General features: G+C 31.5%; 2 protein-coding genes across 2 annotated transcripts; one reads left to right on the forward strand and one right to left on the reverse strand.

Annotated features, from left to right (window-relative positions):
* Nucleotides 1-296: 296 nt before the first annotated feature.
* Nucleotides 297-9,228, reverse strand: LOC134706962 (large ribosomal subunit protein uL29-like). The gene is made up of 4 exons (XM_063566353.1): nt 9,139-9,228; nt 8,116-8,190; nt 7,427-7,488; nt 297-549 (listed from the first exon to the last, which is right to left on the reverse strand). Exons 1-4 carry the CDS (start codon nt 9,139-9,141, stop codon nt 318-320), a joined length of 372 nt encoding a protein of 123 aa, XP_063422423.1. The 5' UTR covers nt 9,142-9,228; the 3' UTR covers nt 297-317.
* A 181-nt stretch (nt 9,229-9,409) lies between these two features.
* Nucleotides 9,410-12,959, forward strand: LOC134706961 (actin-related protein 2/3 complex subunit 5-A-like). The gene is made up of 4 exons (XM_063566352.1): nt 9,410-9,612; nt 10,911-10,983; nt 11,325-11,501; nt 12,606-12,959. Exons 1-4 carry the CDS (start codon nt 9,473-9,475, stop codon nt 12,666-12,668), a joined length of 453 nt encoding a protein of 150 aa, XP_063422422.1. The 5' UTR covers nt 9,410-9,472; the 3' UTR covers nt 12,669-12,959.
* The last annotated feature ends 6,692 nt before the right edge of the window (nt 12,960-19,651 follow it).

Here is a 19,651-nt window from a genome sequence, read left to right on the forward strand (position 1 = left end):
AGTGACCTATAGTTGTTAGTATGTGTCATTTGGAAGTCAAACTACATCTTCTTTAATATTTTTATATGCACCTATTTTATTGCCAGACAGAAATATAAATTCTCTCCCAGACATGAAGACTAGAACATAACATAATGACAAATCCTCTTCATTATGAATCAGAATGTTCAAGTTTTGAATATTTTATAGGGTAAATCTATGTATACTTGGGCCAATACCAGCAAATATGGAAAATTACAAACCTCACAAGATAATAATGATTTTTTTGTAGGCAATATCACAAATAACACAAGAAATTACTTTCTTAGTTTATTAATTTATTCCTTGACAGCATACTTTCGGACAGGGTACAGACGTTCCTTGCGCTGTTGTTTAGCTGTTTTTATGGAAAGTTCATAACTGTTAAGGGCTCTCCTCATGGCTCTTGTCTTCTTTGGACGCAAGTCCTTTGGCTTGTGGCGTTTTGTCTTGTAGAACTTTCTCAGATTTTCTTTTTGAGTCTGGTGCATCACTGTCAAGACACGAGCAATTGATTTACGCACAACTCGACTGAAAATAAAAACCAACACATATTTATTATAAACTCACAATAAAATGGTTTCATTACTTTACTATTAGAATTTCAAATAGTTTCTATATTAAATTATACTGAACTTTTTATCAAAATTAAGCTCATTGATATTATTAAAATTGTATGTATGCATTCTATAGCCTTTAATTTATCTCAACAAACTGAAAACTAATTAAGATTCTTTTATAACTTGGTCAATTTGCATGACTTGCTTGCAACCGCATAAGATTATTACAAACCAAACCAGGAAAATGAATACTATTACTATAAAATAAAGTCTCAGAAAAACTATGAAAAGAATTCCAACCTTCAGTGGGAGATGCTATTGCATTGGTTCAATACTAAACTAGGTCACACTTAAGACTTAAAACTAGCATCAATTTATGAAGAACTTAAAAATTGGAAGTTATTATAAAAACAAGAGCGAAATAAACTGAATCAGGCCTATCGATCCAATGTTTTATTATTCAACATTTCTGTTCAGATAGAAACATTTCATCATATACAGTTTATTTATCTCTCTATTCTGGAGTTATTAGGTGATGCAACAACATCAATGATGTCAGATTATAGCATCATGGAAGAATTCTGGCCTTCAATATGGGATGTTATATATTGGTTCTATAACAAACTAGGTCAAAATAAAAGCAGACTTAAAATTTGGAATTTAATTATCAGGACACAGTAAATTCTTCAAAATGATGAGCATTTATGTAAATAATAAGTTTATAACAGAAACGTACTACAATGTATTATGGTGACAGGTGCTAGCCACATATCTTAGCCAGTTTCTGTTTTCTTCAAATAAAAGCAGCATTCATTTGTAAATTAAAGGGCTTACAAATTGTTAGTTATTAGAACAAGAGCTAATAAACTGAATCAGGCCTATCGATCCAATGTTTTATTATTCAACATGTTTGTTCAGATAGAAACATTTCATCATCTACAGTTTATTTTTATCTCTATTCTCAAGATATACGATGAGGCAATGACATCAATAAATGATAGCTTCATGGAAGATTTCTGGCCTCGAGTGGATGTTATTGGTTCAATCCTAAAGTAAATCACAAGAAACTCTTTAAAGTTTGGAATTTGAAGATAAGAACATAGAAAACTCCTCAAAATGACAAGAGTTAACTGAAATAGTTTCTGACAGAAATGTACCAATGTTGGCAGGTGTTAGATACAGATATTTGCTAGTTTTAGTCTAATATGAAGAAATGCAGCACCAATTTATAAAGGACTTAAAAATAGGAAGTTATTAAAACAAGAGCTAATTAAACTGAATCAGGCCTATCGATCCAATGTTTTATTATTCAACATTTCTGTTCAGATAGAAACATTTCATCATATACAGTTTATTTATCTCTCTATTCTGGAGATATTAGGCGAGACAATAACATCAATTATGATAGCTTCATGGAAGATTTCTGGCCTTCAGTGTGGGATGTTATTGGTGAGGGCCCTCGTGGGGTTTTTGATTATGTGATTACTTGGCCGTTTTTTTAATGATTATTTGATTATTAAGTCAAATATTTCATGAATTATTTGATTACCTAGGACTGTATTTTTAGTTTATGATTATTTGATTACTAAAGATAAGCAAATATTTAATGATTATGTGATTATATTGGCAAAAAAATGGTGATTATGTGATTACTAGGAACCCCCCCCCCCCATGAGGGGCCTCATTGGTTCTATCATAAACTAAGCCACACTTAAGACTTACAATTTGGAATTCAATGATCAGAACACAATAAAATGACAAAAGTTAACTGTTAATAGTTAATAACAGAAATGTACTAATGTACTAATGATGACAGGTGTTAGCCACAGATTTTTGCCTTCTTTTAACCAATTCAAATAAAAGCAGCATTCATTGGGAAAAATATTACAAATTGATAGTTATTAGACATGTTAGAACAAGAGCTTATAAACTGAATCAGGCCTATCGATCCAATGTTTTATTATTCAACATGTTTGTTCAGATAGAAACATTTCATCATCTACAGTTTATTTTCTCTTTTTTCTCAAGCTATTCGGTAATGCAATCAATAACGAGAGCATCATGGTAGAATTCTGGTCTTCAGTGTGGGATGTTAATGAATTAATTCAATTCTAAATTTTAAACCATAGAAAACCATGAAATTATGTTGATGACGTCACGGTCACTTCAATGACTTGACTCAATTATGTCTATGGGCTGATAACAAAATAGCTTCAGCCAATCAGAAGACATGTTACATCCATAATTTAATTATTTAAGTTAAGAGCAAAGTAAAATCATTGAAATGATAAGAGTTAACTGTAAATAGTTTCAGACAGAAAAGTAATAATGGCGACAGGTGTTGGCCACAGGATTTTGCTTCTTTTTTTCCAATAAAAAAAAAATGCAGCATCCAATTATGAAGAACTTAAAATTGGAAGTTAGAAACTGAATCAGGCCTATCGATCCAATGTTTTTTTTATTCAACATTTCTGTTCAGATAGAAACATTTCATCACATACAGTTTATTTTTCTCTCTGTTCTCAAGATATAAGATGAGGCACAGTTTATTTTTCTCTCTGTTCTCAAGATATAAGATGAGGCAACAACATCAATCATGTCAGATGATAGCATTATGGAAGAATTCTGGCCTTCAGTATGGGATGTTATATAATCATAAACTAGGTCAAACTAAAAGGAAACATTTTGAAATTAATTATCAGAACACAGTTAATTCTTCAAAATGACAAGAGTTAATGTAAATGGTTAATAACAGAAATGTACTATTATGGTAACAGGTGTTAGACACATATCTTTGCTAGTTTCTGTCTAATTCAAATAAAAGCAGCATTCATTTGTAAAATTAAAGGGCTTACAAATTGTTAGTTATTAGACCAAGAGCTAATAAACTGAATCAGGCCTATCGATCCAATGTTTTATTATTCAACATTTCTGTTCAGATAGAAACATATCATCACATACAGTTCATTTTTCTCTCTGTTCTCAAGATACAAGATAAGGCAACAACATCAATTATGTCAGATGATAGCATCATGGAAGATTTCTAGCCTTCAGTACGGGAAGTTTTATATTGGTTCTATCATAAACTAGGTCAAACTAAAAGTAAAGACTTAACATTTTGAATTTAATTATCAGAACACAGTTAAATTCTTTAAAATGACGAGAGTTAAAGTAAATGGTTAATAACAGAAATGTACTTTTATGGTAACAGGTGTTAGACACATATCTCAGCTAGTTTCTGTCTAATTCAAATAAAAGCAGTATTCATTTGCAAAAATCTTACAAATTGTGAGTTATTAGAACAAAAGCTTATAAACTGAATCAGGCCTATCGATCCAATGTTTTTTTTATTCAACATTTCTGTTCAGATAGAAACATTTCATCATATACAGTTTATTTATCTCTCTATTCTTGAGATATTAGATGAGACAATAACATCAATTATGATAGCTTCATGAAAGATTTCTGGTCTTCACTAGGAGATGTTAATGCTTCAAATCTAAACTCAGTCACACTAAAAGAGATACAATTAAGAATTTATAGATCAAAACAAAGTAAATTACTCTAAATGAAGAGAGTTAACTGTGAATAGTTTATAACAGATATGTACTGATGGTGACAGGCGTTAGCCACAAATCTTTGCCAGTTTCGAATATAAAGAAATGCTGCACCCATTCATGAAGAACTTAAAAATTGGAAGTTGTGATAAGAGCTAAATAAACTGAATCAGGCCTATCGATCCAATGTTTTATTATTCAACATGTTTGTTCAGATAGAAACATTTCATCATCTACAGTTTATTTTCTCAAGCTATTCGATAATGCAACCAATAATGATAGTATCATGGTAGATTTCGGGCTTCAGTGGGAGATGTTAATGAATTGGTTCAATTCTATACTATAACACAAATGAACTAAAGACTTTATAAAGTTGGTCTTTGTTATCATCATGTAACAAAGATCAGAACAAAGTAAAATCATTGAAATGACGAGTGTTAGCCACAAATCTTTGCTAGCGTTTAATATAAAGAAGTACAGCATCCTCTTTTGAAGAACTTGGAAGGTAAGCCAAAAAGCTTAATAAACTGAATCAGGCCTATCGATCCAATGTTTGATTATTCAACATATTTGTTCAGATAGAAACATTTCATCATATACAGTTTATATATATAATTATTTGATATAACAAAAAAATCAACAAAAAGCATCATTGTAGAATTCTAGCCATCAGTGTGGGATGTTATTTGTTCAATTGTAAATAATGTCTTATTAAAGAATTTAACTTGAAATTTCTTTTCACCATTTTAATACCCTAAAATGATGCAAGTCAACTAACTAGTTTCTGACCAGGGCTTCCAAAACGGTCATATATTCCGGTCATTTGTATAATGTCCGGTAAAAGACCGGCTGGGAAAAGCATGAAACGGTCATATACTTTTTAGTTTTCAAGGCTTTTTCGGTCATTTTAATATAATTCACGATCTTTTTGACCCAACATTTTGCCTTTAACAGCCATACATTTCCGGTCATAAAAGTGACTTGTTGATTAATTACTATCAAAACAACCCTTACTTCAATACTTTCTAATTTTAATCACGGCTAATTAGTTGTTGGACAGCTGAAAACTACCTGTTAAGGTGACAGGTAAACTAATTTTAGTACCGGACATCGTATAAATTAATCTGTCGTACATTTCAGCGGTTTGTATCTAATTGATTTAGTCCAAAAGATCAAATTTATTATTAATACATTTATAAACTTGATTTCTTGAAACATTTAAAAAGGTTTTTTTTACATGAAAAAATCGTCAGAACTACGTTGTATGAACAAGAACACGTGTGCGCATGTGCAGAGGTGGGAAATTCAATTATGCATCCTACATTTCTTCAAAATTCTAAAACTATCATTGATACCTGTACCTTACGTTCATTTCAAGTATTTTGTTGAAGAAATAACGTGGAAAGAGCTTCTTCGCTCAGTCATGCTATGTAAACGTACACGGATTTTACGTATCCGTTTATGGTCCATGTTTTACCATTGTCAAGTCAACATCCGGGTTTGAAAAATGTGACTTTAAAAACGAAAATAAAGTTTTTGACAACGTCATTTTGCACAATTAAAGAGTCTCATGCAGATATGAGCACGCTGATGTGCACACTTTGAATGATGCAATGCCAATTTTAACAGTTTATGTCAGAACATCAAATTCATATCAAAGTAAAGTTTAATATCGTTTTTAATCTAATGTCAATCATTGGGATGGCCATCTGATTACCATAATTGCCTTTTGTGACTTAGTCTTGGGGATTAAAATTTGGATCGGATATAAAATGTACGGCTGGCTCAGAAAAATTTTGGAAGCCCTGTTTCTGACTGAAATGTACTTTTGGTTGTAGCAACAAATCTTTGATAGTCGAAGGTCTTATTTAAAGAAATGCAGCATCCATTTATACATAGATCATAAAACATGTAAAATTAAAAGTTTAGACAAAAGCTAAATAAACTGAATCAGGCTTATCGATCCAATGTTTGATTATTCAACATATTTTTTCAGATAGAAACATTTCATCATGTAGTTTATTTTTCTTTCTATTCACAAGATACAAAATGAGGCAATTGATTCAATAATGATAGTATCATGGTAAAATTCTGGCCCGTGGGATGTTACTAGTGCAATACTTAACTGTGTCTTCCTAAAAATTAAACTTTAAAGTTGGAATTTCTTTCTACCATTTAAGTATCAGAACAATTTAAATTCCGTGAAATGAGAGTCAACTTTAGACTAGTACAATTTTAATCAGACTAAAAAGTACTTGAAAAACTTTGTGTAGACACTGCTTGACACATAATTTGGACTAGTAGTTTTGATTTTTTTTTGGTGCAGACTGGGTGTTAATTGCACATCTTTGCTACTTTCTGTTTTAATTTGAAAAGCAACATCCATTTATAAAGGCTTAAAAACTGGAAGTCAAGACAGACAGGAGCTTAATAAACTGAATCAGGCCTATCGATCCAATGTTTTATTATTCAACATTTCTGTTCAGATAGAAACATTTCATCATCTACAGTTTATTTTTATCTCCTATTCTCAAGATATTTAATAAGGCAACAACATCAAAAATGATAGCATCATGGTAGAATTCTACTATCGGTCAGCTTTTGCTAGTTTCTGTTTAAATTTATTCCCACTATTACAGATTTGGAGTGACTTAAAAGTTGGCATATATTGTTATAGACAATTCTTTTATTTAGACCTTCACCCCTAAGAGGTCTCTTGAATAATTTTGTTTTCGGATTGGGTTGCTGTCTCAAGTCTCATTTAGATGTTTCTTCAATTGATATTTCAAAATACCTATCCAGTTGTATTCAGCCTTAAGGTGTTGTACATTTATTAAACAAAACAGGAGTGAAATGAATATGTGGTCTCTTAACTGTTCCATCTCTTGTACGATTATCAGTTTTGTTACAGCCTAAATATGAAGTAATATATAAGCTTAATAAACTGAATCAGGCCTATCGATCCAATGTTTTATTATTCAACATATTTGTTCAGATAGAAACATTTCATCATGTACAGTTTATTTTTCGCAATCTTAAACTAAAATCATAATGGAGACTTAAAATTTTGAATTTGGTTTGTTTCAGCAATTAAGTTCAGAACAAAGTTAATTCATTGAAATGAGTTAATGCATTAAACATGTAACTAGTTATGACACTGTCACAGTGATGTACTACTGACACAGATCATTGCTAGTTTCAGTATAATTTATCCTCAAATATTAGACTTTTCACAACTAAGAGCTTGACATATTGAACATAATTTGTATTTTCTATTCTTATATCACTTACATCTTTGACAACTTTGATGCTGCTCCACCTGTTACTTTAGCAACTCTAAGTGTAGCAAGCTCCTAAAAATAGAGATAATTTGAAAGTCAAGTTGAACCATTTTTTCTACCCATTTTAAATAAATTGTTATATAGCAAGGTTTGACATAGGATACTGAGAAAGAAGACATCAAAAGAATTATATAAATTGGCAGCCAAACGCATGATTCTGTAATCCAACCCTGTCAAATAGAATATAAAAACATTTCTTCTACCAACTTAACAGGTTCCAGGTGAAAACAACACAGTAAATATTCTTTTTGTTTTCGTACATTAGTTTGACTTGTTTAACATTTGTGATTTCAGGGCCTTTTAAAGCGGACTATGCTTGATGGGCTTTGCTCATATTTGAAAGCTGTATGGTCACCTGCAGCTGTTAATTTCAGTGTCATTTGGTGTTTGGTGAAAAATTATTTTGTTGGCAAACATATCACATCTTATTTACATATAATTGCATTGGTGTATGCAAGTTTAGGTCAAAGCCAATAATTAGTGGTTAATTATCAAACTAGAAAGATTCAGTTTTACATGCACTTATTTGATTTCCTCAATCACTGTTCTACTTGTATTTGGTTAAACTATTACAAGTACTTTTTAAGTTTAAGCCGGAAAGGCCTTGAAGTAATACATCATCACTTTTCTCATACTTACATTTTTCAGTTCATCAAGCTGCTTCACAAGTTCATCTTTCTTTTTACCCCTCAATTCCTTTGCTTTAACTTTGGCCTACAAGTTTTAAATAGATGTGTCTAAGAAATGAATGAGTATATAACTTGTTTCAAGCCATGCATGTACATGAATGCATATTTTACATAAGTGATATTAATTGAATCTGCCAGCCATAAAGAGTCAATAAAAAGGCTACATGTAGATCTGATCAGCAAGATGACAATCGCTATTGTCCTATTATTTAAAACTAAAAACAAATCCTTTCAATCAATATGCAAAAATAAGCATGTAGCCTTTGGTCTACAGGACATACATGTTATCACAATAAAATCTACAGACACTCACTATACATTTTTTGTACAGTGCAATTTTCTAAATTTAGAAATGATATTATTTTAAGTATGTGAATAGTATGACTGTGTGGTTCTCAAAAATGAATTCATAATATTATATTTGTGTGTGGCTTTTCCGAACTCAGTGCCACTGAAAAACCTGTATAAAACATGTTGACCCTGCATTTCTTGTTTCATAAACCGTTCTATACCATATGTACTCAACTCGAATGTTTAATCTAATTTTAGGTTTTATTTATCCATATGCCATATAGTATAAATCAGAAGTTTAAAAAAAAAACCAGATGCAGATTTCAAGTAACAATTTGTTTATAGATATTTATATGCACCCCTTGCATTGAAATAAACTGATTTTATAAGGTTGACAGGTATTATGACACGATGGGATTACAATGACAAGACCAGTTTCGGTAAAAAGGTTTCAAGATTGTATTAACATGTTATATGTAGCCTAATCCATATAAACATTCCCATTTTAGTTTAGACGTTCAGAAAAAGGAAGGAATCATGCATCTTTCACAATAAGGATAACAGAAATATCAATGAAATGGCCTAGAATAGATTATGTTTTGGCCAAACGACATGTAATAATTAATTATTCTGATATCAGTGTAAAAGATTCCGTTGGATTATTTTGCATTAAAATTTCTACCATGTTAGATGAGAGTGCGATTGGAAAAGGCGGAAGTGGAATAACGAGCTGGTAATCTTTCCAAATACAAATTCGTCCCAAGTATGATATTTCGGTCCAGTAATCAAATACGATATTTTAATACTTTTTATACTCCTAACAATAACATATCATTAAAATACATTTATTGTCACACAAAAAGAGTAGGCGAATTACAAAAGGCGTCAAAATGAATTTTCGACAGCGATTTTCTACCAGCTTTTTTGAGGGGCGAATTTGTCTTTAATCAAACCGGAAATATTGACTGTAAATTTCCGGGGTGTGAGTTTACTTCCTTGTTTCCCAAGACTGAAAGATGTCCAAGTCAGGCAATTCTAGAGCTTTTCGTAAAGTTGACGTGGACCAGTTTGACGAAGATAAATACGAAGAACAAGATGATGAGAACGAGCAGATTTCTGGCCCGAATGAGTCGGATGTTAACGCTCTTTTGGCACAATATCCTTTTTTTTTTTAACATTGACATTGTTATAAAATGTAGGATGTAGATGATAAGAACGGCATTCATGCGCCCTTCTGCGGAAGATACCAACAAACATGGGCATACAAAATAACATTAACACATGAGATTTATACGATGCATTTAGACTGGGACATCCCAACTAATTTTAATATTTATCAGGATCTTATTGTATGAGTAGACCTCACTTTGTTTGTTGCTTCTCTTCCTTTTACAATAAAATAATCATCACACTTTATATCAAATAAGTACCATGCATAATCACATATGTCATCATCACTTATGATTATTTTGTTTGTGTTATTTTGGTAGAAAAACAAAAATAAAGGCGTCTGCAGATTGTTTCTTTCATGGGACAGAATTTTAAGTTACAGAAAAGACTTCCGTTTAGAATTGGTTTTTTTTAAATAACATTGTACACATAATTTTCATAAGTAATTGGGAACAGGATATTCTTTTAGCTGTGTTTCTGTATACTATGATCATAACGACATACATATATATACTATTTACTATCAATTCAAAAAGTTTACATAAAGACTAGGATAGTAAATTTGGAATTGATAGTAGATAGCAAATTATTTAATACACTTTATTTCCAGTTTATGTATGTTAATGGTGTACTGAAATTCAATAAAAAAAACACACACAAAAAATCTCAATCTAGTATGTATCTGAAATATCCATGAAATAACATGGAAATATTTTAAATTAATTGATTTTGTTCAATGTCTTCATTGTTATGTATAGATTAAAAATAACTGTTAATTATTCTGCTAATGACATTATTATATTTACATGTATAATGTCTTTGATCTCTCATTGTTGTATACTCTTGTATGGTAACACAACAGCCCTATAAAGTATAAGTAACACAAGCATACCCTTTGTTGGTTCTTATTGCTTACTTTTAATGTCTTTTAATGTCTTTTAATAGATTTCTTTTTTTACAATCAATGCAAAAACCACAATATGAACATATATGTATGAAGGCTTATTTTATAGGACTAGTAAAAAATTGAGAAAAAAAAACCATTTAATAAAATAAACTACCGGTAGCAACCTTGGAATTAGTAAAAACATTGTAAGTACAAATTGTAAGGGAATTTAATTTTTAGCTATGCATGTATATATATGCTCCTTTTGATCTGAAGTGTGATTTTAGTGATTTTTTTTATATCAAATAATGCAATACTGATAATTCTAATTGATAAATGACTAACATGTTTTCTCAAGATCTGTTGAATTAAACTATTATCTGCCTTAACTGTAGAACAGGAAAGAACAGTGATGCCTTAAAAAGTGCACTGAAAAATGCACCAGTTGGAAGTAAAGATCAAAAGTTAAAAGTAAGTATTTTGAATTAAATATAATAAAAAAATATTGCATTCACTGTTGCCTTGCTTGGAGAGATGGCAATCTAATAGTTATCTTTTTATATTGAAAGCCATTTACACTAACATATATATATATTTCTTATTTCTAATTTATGCCCTAAATATGCATGCAATATACATGTATGCCACTGGGAGAAAATCAAACAACAGTTTATAGTCTTTTTTAAAGTATTTATGTTTTATTTTGATATCATAAAAAAAGAAGTGGAAAACAAGTAAATTTAAAGTTAAACTGTTGGGAATGTATAAAGCATGTGCAAATTCTTGTTATATTTACATATATTTTTTTTCAGAATAAAGCTGTGCAATTAGTGACAAGAGTCCTGACATCTTTTAAGTCAAATGAAATTGACTCGTGTGTGAAATCTTTAGATACAGTGACATTAGATTTACTTATGAAATATATATATAAAGGATTTGAAAACCCATCAGAGGGAAGCAGTGGTGCACTTTTAACTTGGCATGAAAAGGTTTGTAAATAGAAATATAAAATTAATGAGATGTTGTATCATCATAGTAATGTTATAGTATGATTATTGCTTAAACAACTATTCACCACGACATTCACTAAAACAATCAGTTTTCAACTTTTTTGGGAGTCATTCTTGAAATTATTGACTTGATTATTAGTATATATAAAAAAAGAAGATGTAGTATGATTGCCAATGAGACAACTATCCACAAAAGACCAAAATGACACAGACATTAACAACTATAGGTCACTGTACAGCCTTCAACAATGAGCAAAGCCCATACCGCATAGTCAGCTATAAAAGGCCCTGATAAGACAATGTAAAACAATTCAAACGAGAAAACTAACGGCCTTATTTATGTAAAAAAAAAAAACGAAAAAAAAAATATGTAACACATAAACAAATGACAACCACTGAATATACAGGCTCCTGACTTGGGACAGACACATACATAAATATTGTGGCAGGGTTAAACATGTTAGCAGGATCCCAACCCTCCCCCTAACCTGGGACAGTTGTATAACAGTACAACATAAGAACGAACTATAAAAATCAGTTGAAAAAGGCTTAACTCATCAGATGGACAAAAATATAAGTGGACATGGCCGGGTACTTATACACAAAAAGACACAATGAACAGATATAGTTTTATCATGACAAGTTGCAGATCAAGTTGAAATTTTGTTCCAGGCTAATGATTTTGTGCAGAGTTAGGGTCTTTGGGCATAGAAAATTTACTAAAATAATTAGTTTCAACAGTGTTTTTCATGCTGATGGATTGATATTTTTATGTAGTTTACACCATTACAAGTTATAGATTTAGTTAGAATTTCATTCCATTACAAAGAATTTTTAACCGGTAGGGGACTATGTTATGCCATGCAATACTCACAGAATGCTTGTTGTTAATGTGTTTGTGCTATTCATCAGATAGTCTGCAAATACAAATTTAAAATTTTCAATTAAACTTAAATATATTTAGCTTGTATAAGTGATTAAACCAGCGATTCATTTATAGTCTTTTTTTTTTATTGTACATATAGTACACCTAACAATAGTAGATGCATAAACTAAAGATAAACATGTTTTTCCTTTTTTCAGGCTTTTGCTTTAGGTGGTTTAGGAACAGTTATGAGAGTTTTAACAGACAGGAAGTGTGTATGAAAACATGACAAAATACATTCTAAAAAAATTTATATGAGCGCAGAAACTCTGATATATTTTATAGATATGAACAATTTTATTACAAATACTTATGTTATGACTGATATTTGAGAACAAAAAGAAATCAAGTTGTTCCAGTGCCAACTGTAACATTCAATATGTACATATGTCCTGTATGTATATGTCAGGTTTTCTGTAGACTACCCATCTACTTCATTATTAAAAGTATATACATTACTAGAATTATGCACTGCTGAGAATTTTTTTTATTAATAAATAACGTAAAAAATCTTTGGAAAGTCATTTTTTTTACCATGTTTACTACATCATGTACATGTAACATGATATGCCAGCCTAAAAAAAAACAACTTTATAGTAATTAAAATATTGTATCTTTATCAATAGTTACATGTATAGTGTTTATTGTATTAGACATGAATGCAGAGATTTTATTTGCATTATATTGTATAGTACGTACTTATCATTGTAATTGCTATTGTCTGTTAACTTTACAAAAAAACATCTCCTCTGAAACTACTGGGTCAATTGGGACAAACCCTGTTTACAATCATCATTTAAGGCACATAGTCTGGAGAAATCTTTTTCAAACCAGACTACCAATACTATAGTACAACATAAGCATAAATTGCGAATTTTTTATCTTTTGAACTGTTATAGATAAAAAAAACATCTGACAAGTCACAATTGATCAGCCAATTTACACATAAAAAATTATTGACTTATCCTCAGTTGACTGGTAATAAGAGTATACAATACCTTTGATATTGACATTTTTAAAGATCAAGTTTGAATTGGGCAGCATCACTTTTACTTACCTTGAGTTATGTCCCTTTACAAATGGAAAAATTGCTTAATTTGCCATTTCTGCAAGTTAACCTTAGTTTGCTTGAAAAAAAATGTTATGACACAAACACATCGATAATTAATACCAAACACTGATCAAGTTAAAATTGGGAAGCATCACTAATGTCTTTGAGAGATATGTCCTTTGTAAATTGAAAAATTGCAAAAATTACAAGAATTTCCATGCATGGGTATTATGTCCCTTGAACACATTATTCATTTATTTATGGAACTATTGTAGAAACAAATAAACCTTAAAAAGTATGAAATGATCTGCAGGACAAGATCTAAAAATATTAAACATGACTCCTTATAGGAGTTATAACCCTTAAATAAAGATTTAAATCAAGTTTTGGTGTGTTAAACAATAGTATCCTGTAGATAGAGAGTAAGTAACCAAAATAAGAATCACAATTATATCTACAAATGCATCAACATGATGACAAAATCATTAGTTGACTCCTTCAAATAAGAGTAATTTTATTCTTAATGAAACTATACGAGTATTCTTTATATTGCATTGTATTAATTAGATCAATAATGCAAGGTGAGCAATACAGGCTCCATTGAGTAAGTTTGAATAAGTCAAGCAGCAAAAACTTGTTTTAACATTAGCATACTTGTAACTGGTTATTTCTTCTTTATTGGTTATTTAAAATCTTGATGATCAAGCCTGCGACTTTGTCGCAGAAAGCTGGACATAGGGATAGTGATATGGCGGCAGCGGAGTTAGCTAACTTCTTTTAAAAAGTTTTATATTTTCAGAGGTGAAGACCTGGATGCTTCATACTAAGTATATGGATGTAACAAAGTTTCTGTCAGTCACATGTTCAATGTTCTTGACCTCATTTTTAAGGTTCAGTGACTACTTGAAAAAAAAGTTTTTCGTAATGTTAAATTCTCTATTATTAGCTCACCAGGCCCGAAGGGCCAAGTGAGCTTTTCCCATCACTTTGCGTCCGGCGTCTGTCGTCCGTCGTCGTTAACTTTTACAAAAATCTTCTCCTCTGAAACTACTGAACCAATTCAAATTAAACTTCATCTGATTAATTCCTAGGGTATCTAGAATAAAGTTTGTGTTTTAATTTCCATTTCATCAAAAAACATGGCCGCCATGGCTAAAAATAGAACATAGGGGTAGCAGTTTTTGGCTTATAACTCAAAAACCAAAGAATTTAGAGCAAATCTGACATGGGGTAAAATTGTTTATGAGGTCAAGATCTATCTGCTCTGAAATTTTCAGATGAATCAGACAACCCATTGTTGGGTTGCTGCCCCTAAATTGGTAATTTTAAGGAAATTTTACTGTTTTTGGTTATTATCTTGAATATTATTATAGATGGAGATAAACTGTAAACAGCAATAATGTTCAGCAAAATAAGATTTACAAATAGGTCAACATGACCAAAATGGTCAGTTGACCCCTTTAGGAGTTATTGCCCTTTATAGTCTATTTTTAACATTCGTAAATCTTAGTTAACTTTTACAAAAATCTTCTCCTCTGAAACTACTGGGCCAAATTTTACCAAACATAGCCAGAATCATTATTAGGCTATCTAGTTTAAAAATTGTCTTTTGTGACCCAGCAAACCAACGAAGATGGCCGCTACGACTAAAAATAGAACATAGGGGTAAAATGCAGTTTTTGGCTTATAACTCAAAAACCAAAGCATTTAGAGCAAATCTGACATGGGGTAAAATTGTTTATCAGGTCAAGATCTATCTGCCCTGAAATTTTCAGATGAATCAGACAACCAGTTGTTAGGTTAACGTTGCTGCCCCTGAATTGGTAATTTTAAGGAAACTTTGCTCTTTTTGGTTATTATCTTGAATATTACTATAGATAAAGATAAACTGTAAACAGCAATAATGTACAGCAAAGTAAGACCTAAAAATAAGTCACAATGACCAAAATGGTCAATTGACCCCCTAAGGAGTTATTGCCTTTTTTTAGTCAATTTTTAACAATTTTCGTAAAATTTGTAAATTTTCACTAACATTTTCCACTGAAGCTATTAGGCCAAGTTCATTATAGATGGAGATAATTGTAAGCAGCAAGAATGTTTAGAAAAGTAAGATCTACAAACACATCCCCATCACCAAAACACAATTTTGTCATAATTCCATTTGTGTCCTTTGTTTAATATTCACATAGACCAAGGTGAGCGACACAGGCTCTTTGGAGCCTCTTTTTTTTAGTAATATGTTAACTATGTGTGTATCTTGCAAGGTCCTCACGCCCATCAGACAGTTTTCACTTGGCCTTGACCTCATGGATCAGTGAACAAGGTTAAGTTTTGGTGGTCAAGTCAATATATCAGATACTATAAGCAATATGTCTTGTATATTCGGTGTATTGAATGATTGCTGGCAGGTGTCATCTGACCTTGACCGTATATTCATGGTCAGTTGTCTTTGAGTTTTTTTCTTTTTTTTTCTAATACTTAAATCAACTATATTTGGTGTGTGGAAATATTTTATGATCTATATGTCAGTTGCACAGGTTTTATGTGGTCTTGACCTCATTTTCACGGGTCATTGCTCAGTGTTAAGTTTTTGTGTTTGGTCTGTTTTTGTCTAGCCTGCAACCTTTGTTGCAGAAAGCTCGACATAGTGAAAGTGATCTGAGGGCTACAGCTGGGGCAGTGGCGTTAGCTAACTTTTTAAAAGCTTTGTATTTTATAAGGTGGAAGACCTGGATGCTTCATACTTTGTATATAGTGATGCCTCATGTTACGAAGTTTCCATCAGTCACATGACAAATGTCCTTGACCTCATTCTCATGGTTCAGTGACCACTTGAAAAAAAAGTTCAGATTTTTTGTAATGTTGAATTCTCTCTTATTATAAGTAATAGGATAATTATATTTGGTATGTGCGTACCTTGTAAGGTCATTATGCACCTCAGACAGTTTTCACTTGACCTCGACCTCATTTCATGGATCAGTAAACAAGGTTAAGTTTTGGTGGTCAAGTCCATATCTCAGATACTATAAGCAATAGAGCTAGTATATTCGGTGTATGGAAGGACTGTAAGGTGTACATGTCCAACTGGCAGGTGTCATCTGAACTTGACCTAATTTTCATGGTTCAGTGGTTATAGTTAAGTTTTTGTGTTTTGGTCTGTTTTTTTAATACTTGATGCAATAGATCTATTATATAATTGTTGTATGGAATGATTGTAAGGTGTACATGTCTAACGGGCAGATGTCATCTGACCTGCTTGACCTCATTTTTATGGTTGAGTGGTCAAAGTTAAGCCTGCCTGTCTGTCTGTCTGTCTGTCTGTCTGTCTGTCTGTCTGTCTGTCGAACATGAGGATAAAATGCTGAATTTGGCTTATATCTACGAAACTGGTTGTTAAATTATTTTTTTGTCGATTCGTCCATATTAAAATGTTTTCTTTTTCTCTCTGTTGAGGCATATGATAGAAAGATTTCATAAGTAAATGTATCAAATTTTGGTTCCGACGTCCGTGAACCTTTTACTCTTTGAACTTCTTTTCGGGAACCACGTAAAAGGATCAATATATGGATCTGTTTGTTTTTCTCTACTGTTGAAGCATATGATAAAAAGATCATAACATGTCATTTTTCATATCGCATGTATTATCATGCGGCTCTTGGGCTGATATTGTACCTAGGGCTGATAATACGTGCGATATGAAAAATGCAATGTAATAATTTGATAGTACAAACAAAATTTGTTGGATTTAGATCACGGGTTTGTTCATAAAGCAAAAGAAGCACGTCATATTAGAATACGCTATCTACCATGTACTATAATAAGAATAGTGGAATAGAATGATATACAAATGGATGAAAATATAGATAACTGTTATACAAATATTAATATAATAGATAAAAACACACCAGAGTATACTGATCTTTTCGAATACCCATGATTATATCACCACTATATAGTATAGCAGAGACATATAATACAATTAAGAGATAACTGTATTGTATTTGAAGCTTTAAGGACGTCCATCGGTAGTTTTACTGTCGCAAATTAAGTTTACCTGGCGACGCGGAGCGGAGACAGGTAAACGGGTATTTGCGACAGTAAAACTACCGATGGACGTCCGAAAAGCTTCAAATACAATACAGTTATCTCTATTCTAATGCAAAACAAGTTTATAATTAAATTTCAATCATTATTTCAGTGTAAAATCTTCATAAAAGAAAATTCCGCGAAAAGATGTTATCTTTTTTGGTCCCTACACTTAGTGACGTCATAGGTATGCTTCCAGCGTCAAACATAAACACCGGGCGTTTTCTGGCTTCTGTGCCGCTTCAAAATGTAATAAAATTTGATAAAAAGAAGATTTTTAGGCGCAACAAGTGAGTTTTTTGTTTATTATTGTAGAAATAACATGTCAATATACTCCGAAATTCAAAATGTCGGCTTCCTTAGTTACAGACAAGGAGATAGAGAATTTTACGCTTGCTGTCATCCAATCAGAACAATTGTTACAAAATAATTGCATTAGAATTATATGTCTCTGATAGTAGTTATCACGGTTATGTTGAATTGTCATTTATAAATCATCCTTACAGGAAATAGTCTCATAAAAATATATATATCTGTTTATCTTAACCTAACTTTCAGGTTTAGAGATGTATTTTTTTGTCTGAGACAAGGGCTTGTTACCATCCACCAGAACTTGTGGTCATCCAATGTTCTGAGTACTTCGGACTCTGATCTATCTTATTATTACAAACTTATTAATCTATTAATGCACACCAAGTAAAGTACCAAGTAATTAAAACTAGAATATCATTATGTGTCCAAAAGACACTATTTCTGATCATTTCCCACAAAATCAGCGCATTACATTTTCGGTGAACTGAGAAATCTGGGTCAAAACCCTTCGTTGGGATATCTGATTTTTAAATTTTTTTAAGTTTACATCACTTGCAATTCAATGAACGTTCCGCGGACTACATCATATTCGATGGCTAATGAGTTATATTGCCATGATCATGCTGAAACTTTTAGAAAAGTATACGATGTTTTTTTAAGTGTAACTTGGCTACATGTACAACGTGTTCTGATATATTAACACCGGCATATTAAAAAAAAACTACAGTCAGAAGTCTGTGAACCGATCTATGTGAAGAGATTTCCAATTGTTCAAGGGCAAAGCTCTTATTTAAAATGGAACCACTATCTAAAAAAATCCAACGACCTGCATGTGCTTTGGTCAACACAGAAGCTTTTTATGAACTCACATTCTGGTAAATATCTGGAGAAAACTTTTGCAAATGGTAGCCTCACAGATATATTGTAATATGTCTCTGCTTGGTCTCTGGTAGCGTGTATATATAAATATGATAATTTAAATATATATACGGAGTATTAACCTTTCATTTTGATATATAACATATTAGACTACTCAGCATAACCAGAGACATCTATATGTCTCTGGTATAACAGGGTACCACGATTGCCCGAGAACTACGAGAACAACATAATATCCCGAAAACAAGATAATATATCCCGAGAACAAGATTTTTTATGGTGTTATATGTGTTTTTTGCTTAAATAAGTGTAACAGCATACAATGATAAAGGTTTATGGCGTTCATAATTAATAAAAGTACACGCAATCTTCAGAAAATAGATTTGTATGAGGCAAATTCCTTATTCCTTAAAACAATATGGCGGACGTTATATTTTGTCTGTTTTTATATGAATTTTTAACATTTTTTTAAATAAAATTTTTCTTTCAGTACATTTGATACTTTTCTTTTCTGTCAGTTCTTCTAAGATCTTCTAATACTTTGATTTTCTTAAGTTGTCTACCTTAAGAATGTCCGCCATATTGTGTTCAACAAGGATTTTGCATACAAGACATAGAAATAGAATTTTTGACCTAAAATTGGATTTTTATTGAATAAAAACGAGTATTATCTCTTATTAGTATTCTTTATTATTGTAAAAAGTAGTAAAAACACAATAAAAACACCTATTACACAATTAAAAATCTTGTTCTCGGGATACATAATCTTGTTTTCGGGATATTATATTGTTCTCGTAGTTCTCGGGAAATCGTGGTACCGGGTATAACACATACAGGGGGCGGATCCAGGGGAATGGTTCCGGGGGTTAGAACTCC

The sequence above is a fragment of the Mytilus trossulus genome, chromosome 2 (genome assembly GCF_036588685.1).
Source record: "Mytilus trossulus isolate FHL-02 chromosome 2, PNRI_Mtr1.1.1.hap1, whole genome shotgun sequence".
Lineage (NCBI taxonomy): Eukaryota > Metazoa > Mollusca > Bivalvia > Mytilida > Mytilidae > Mytilus > Mytilus trossulus.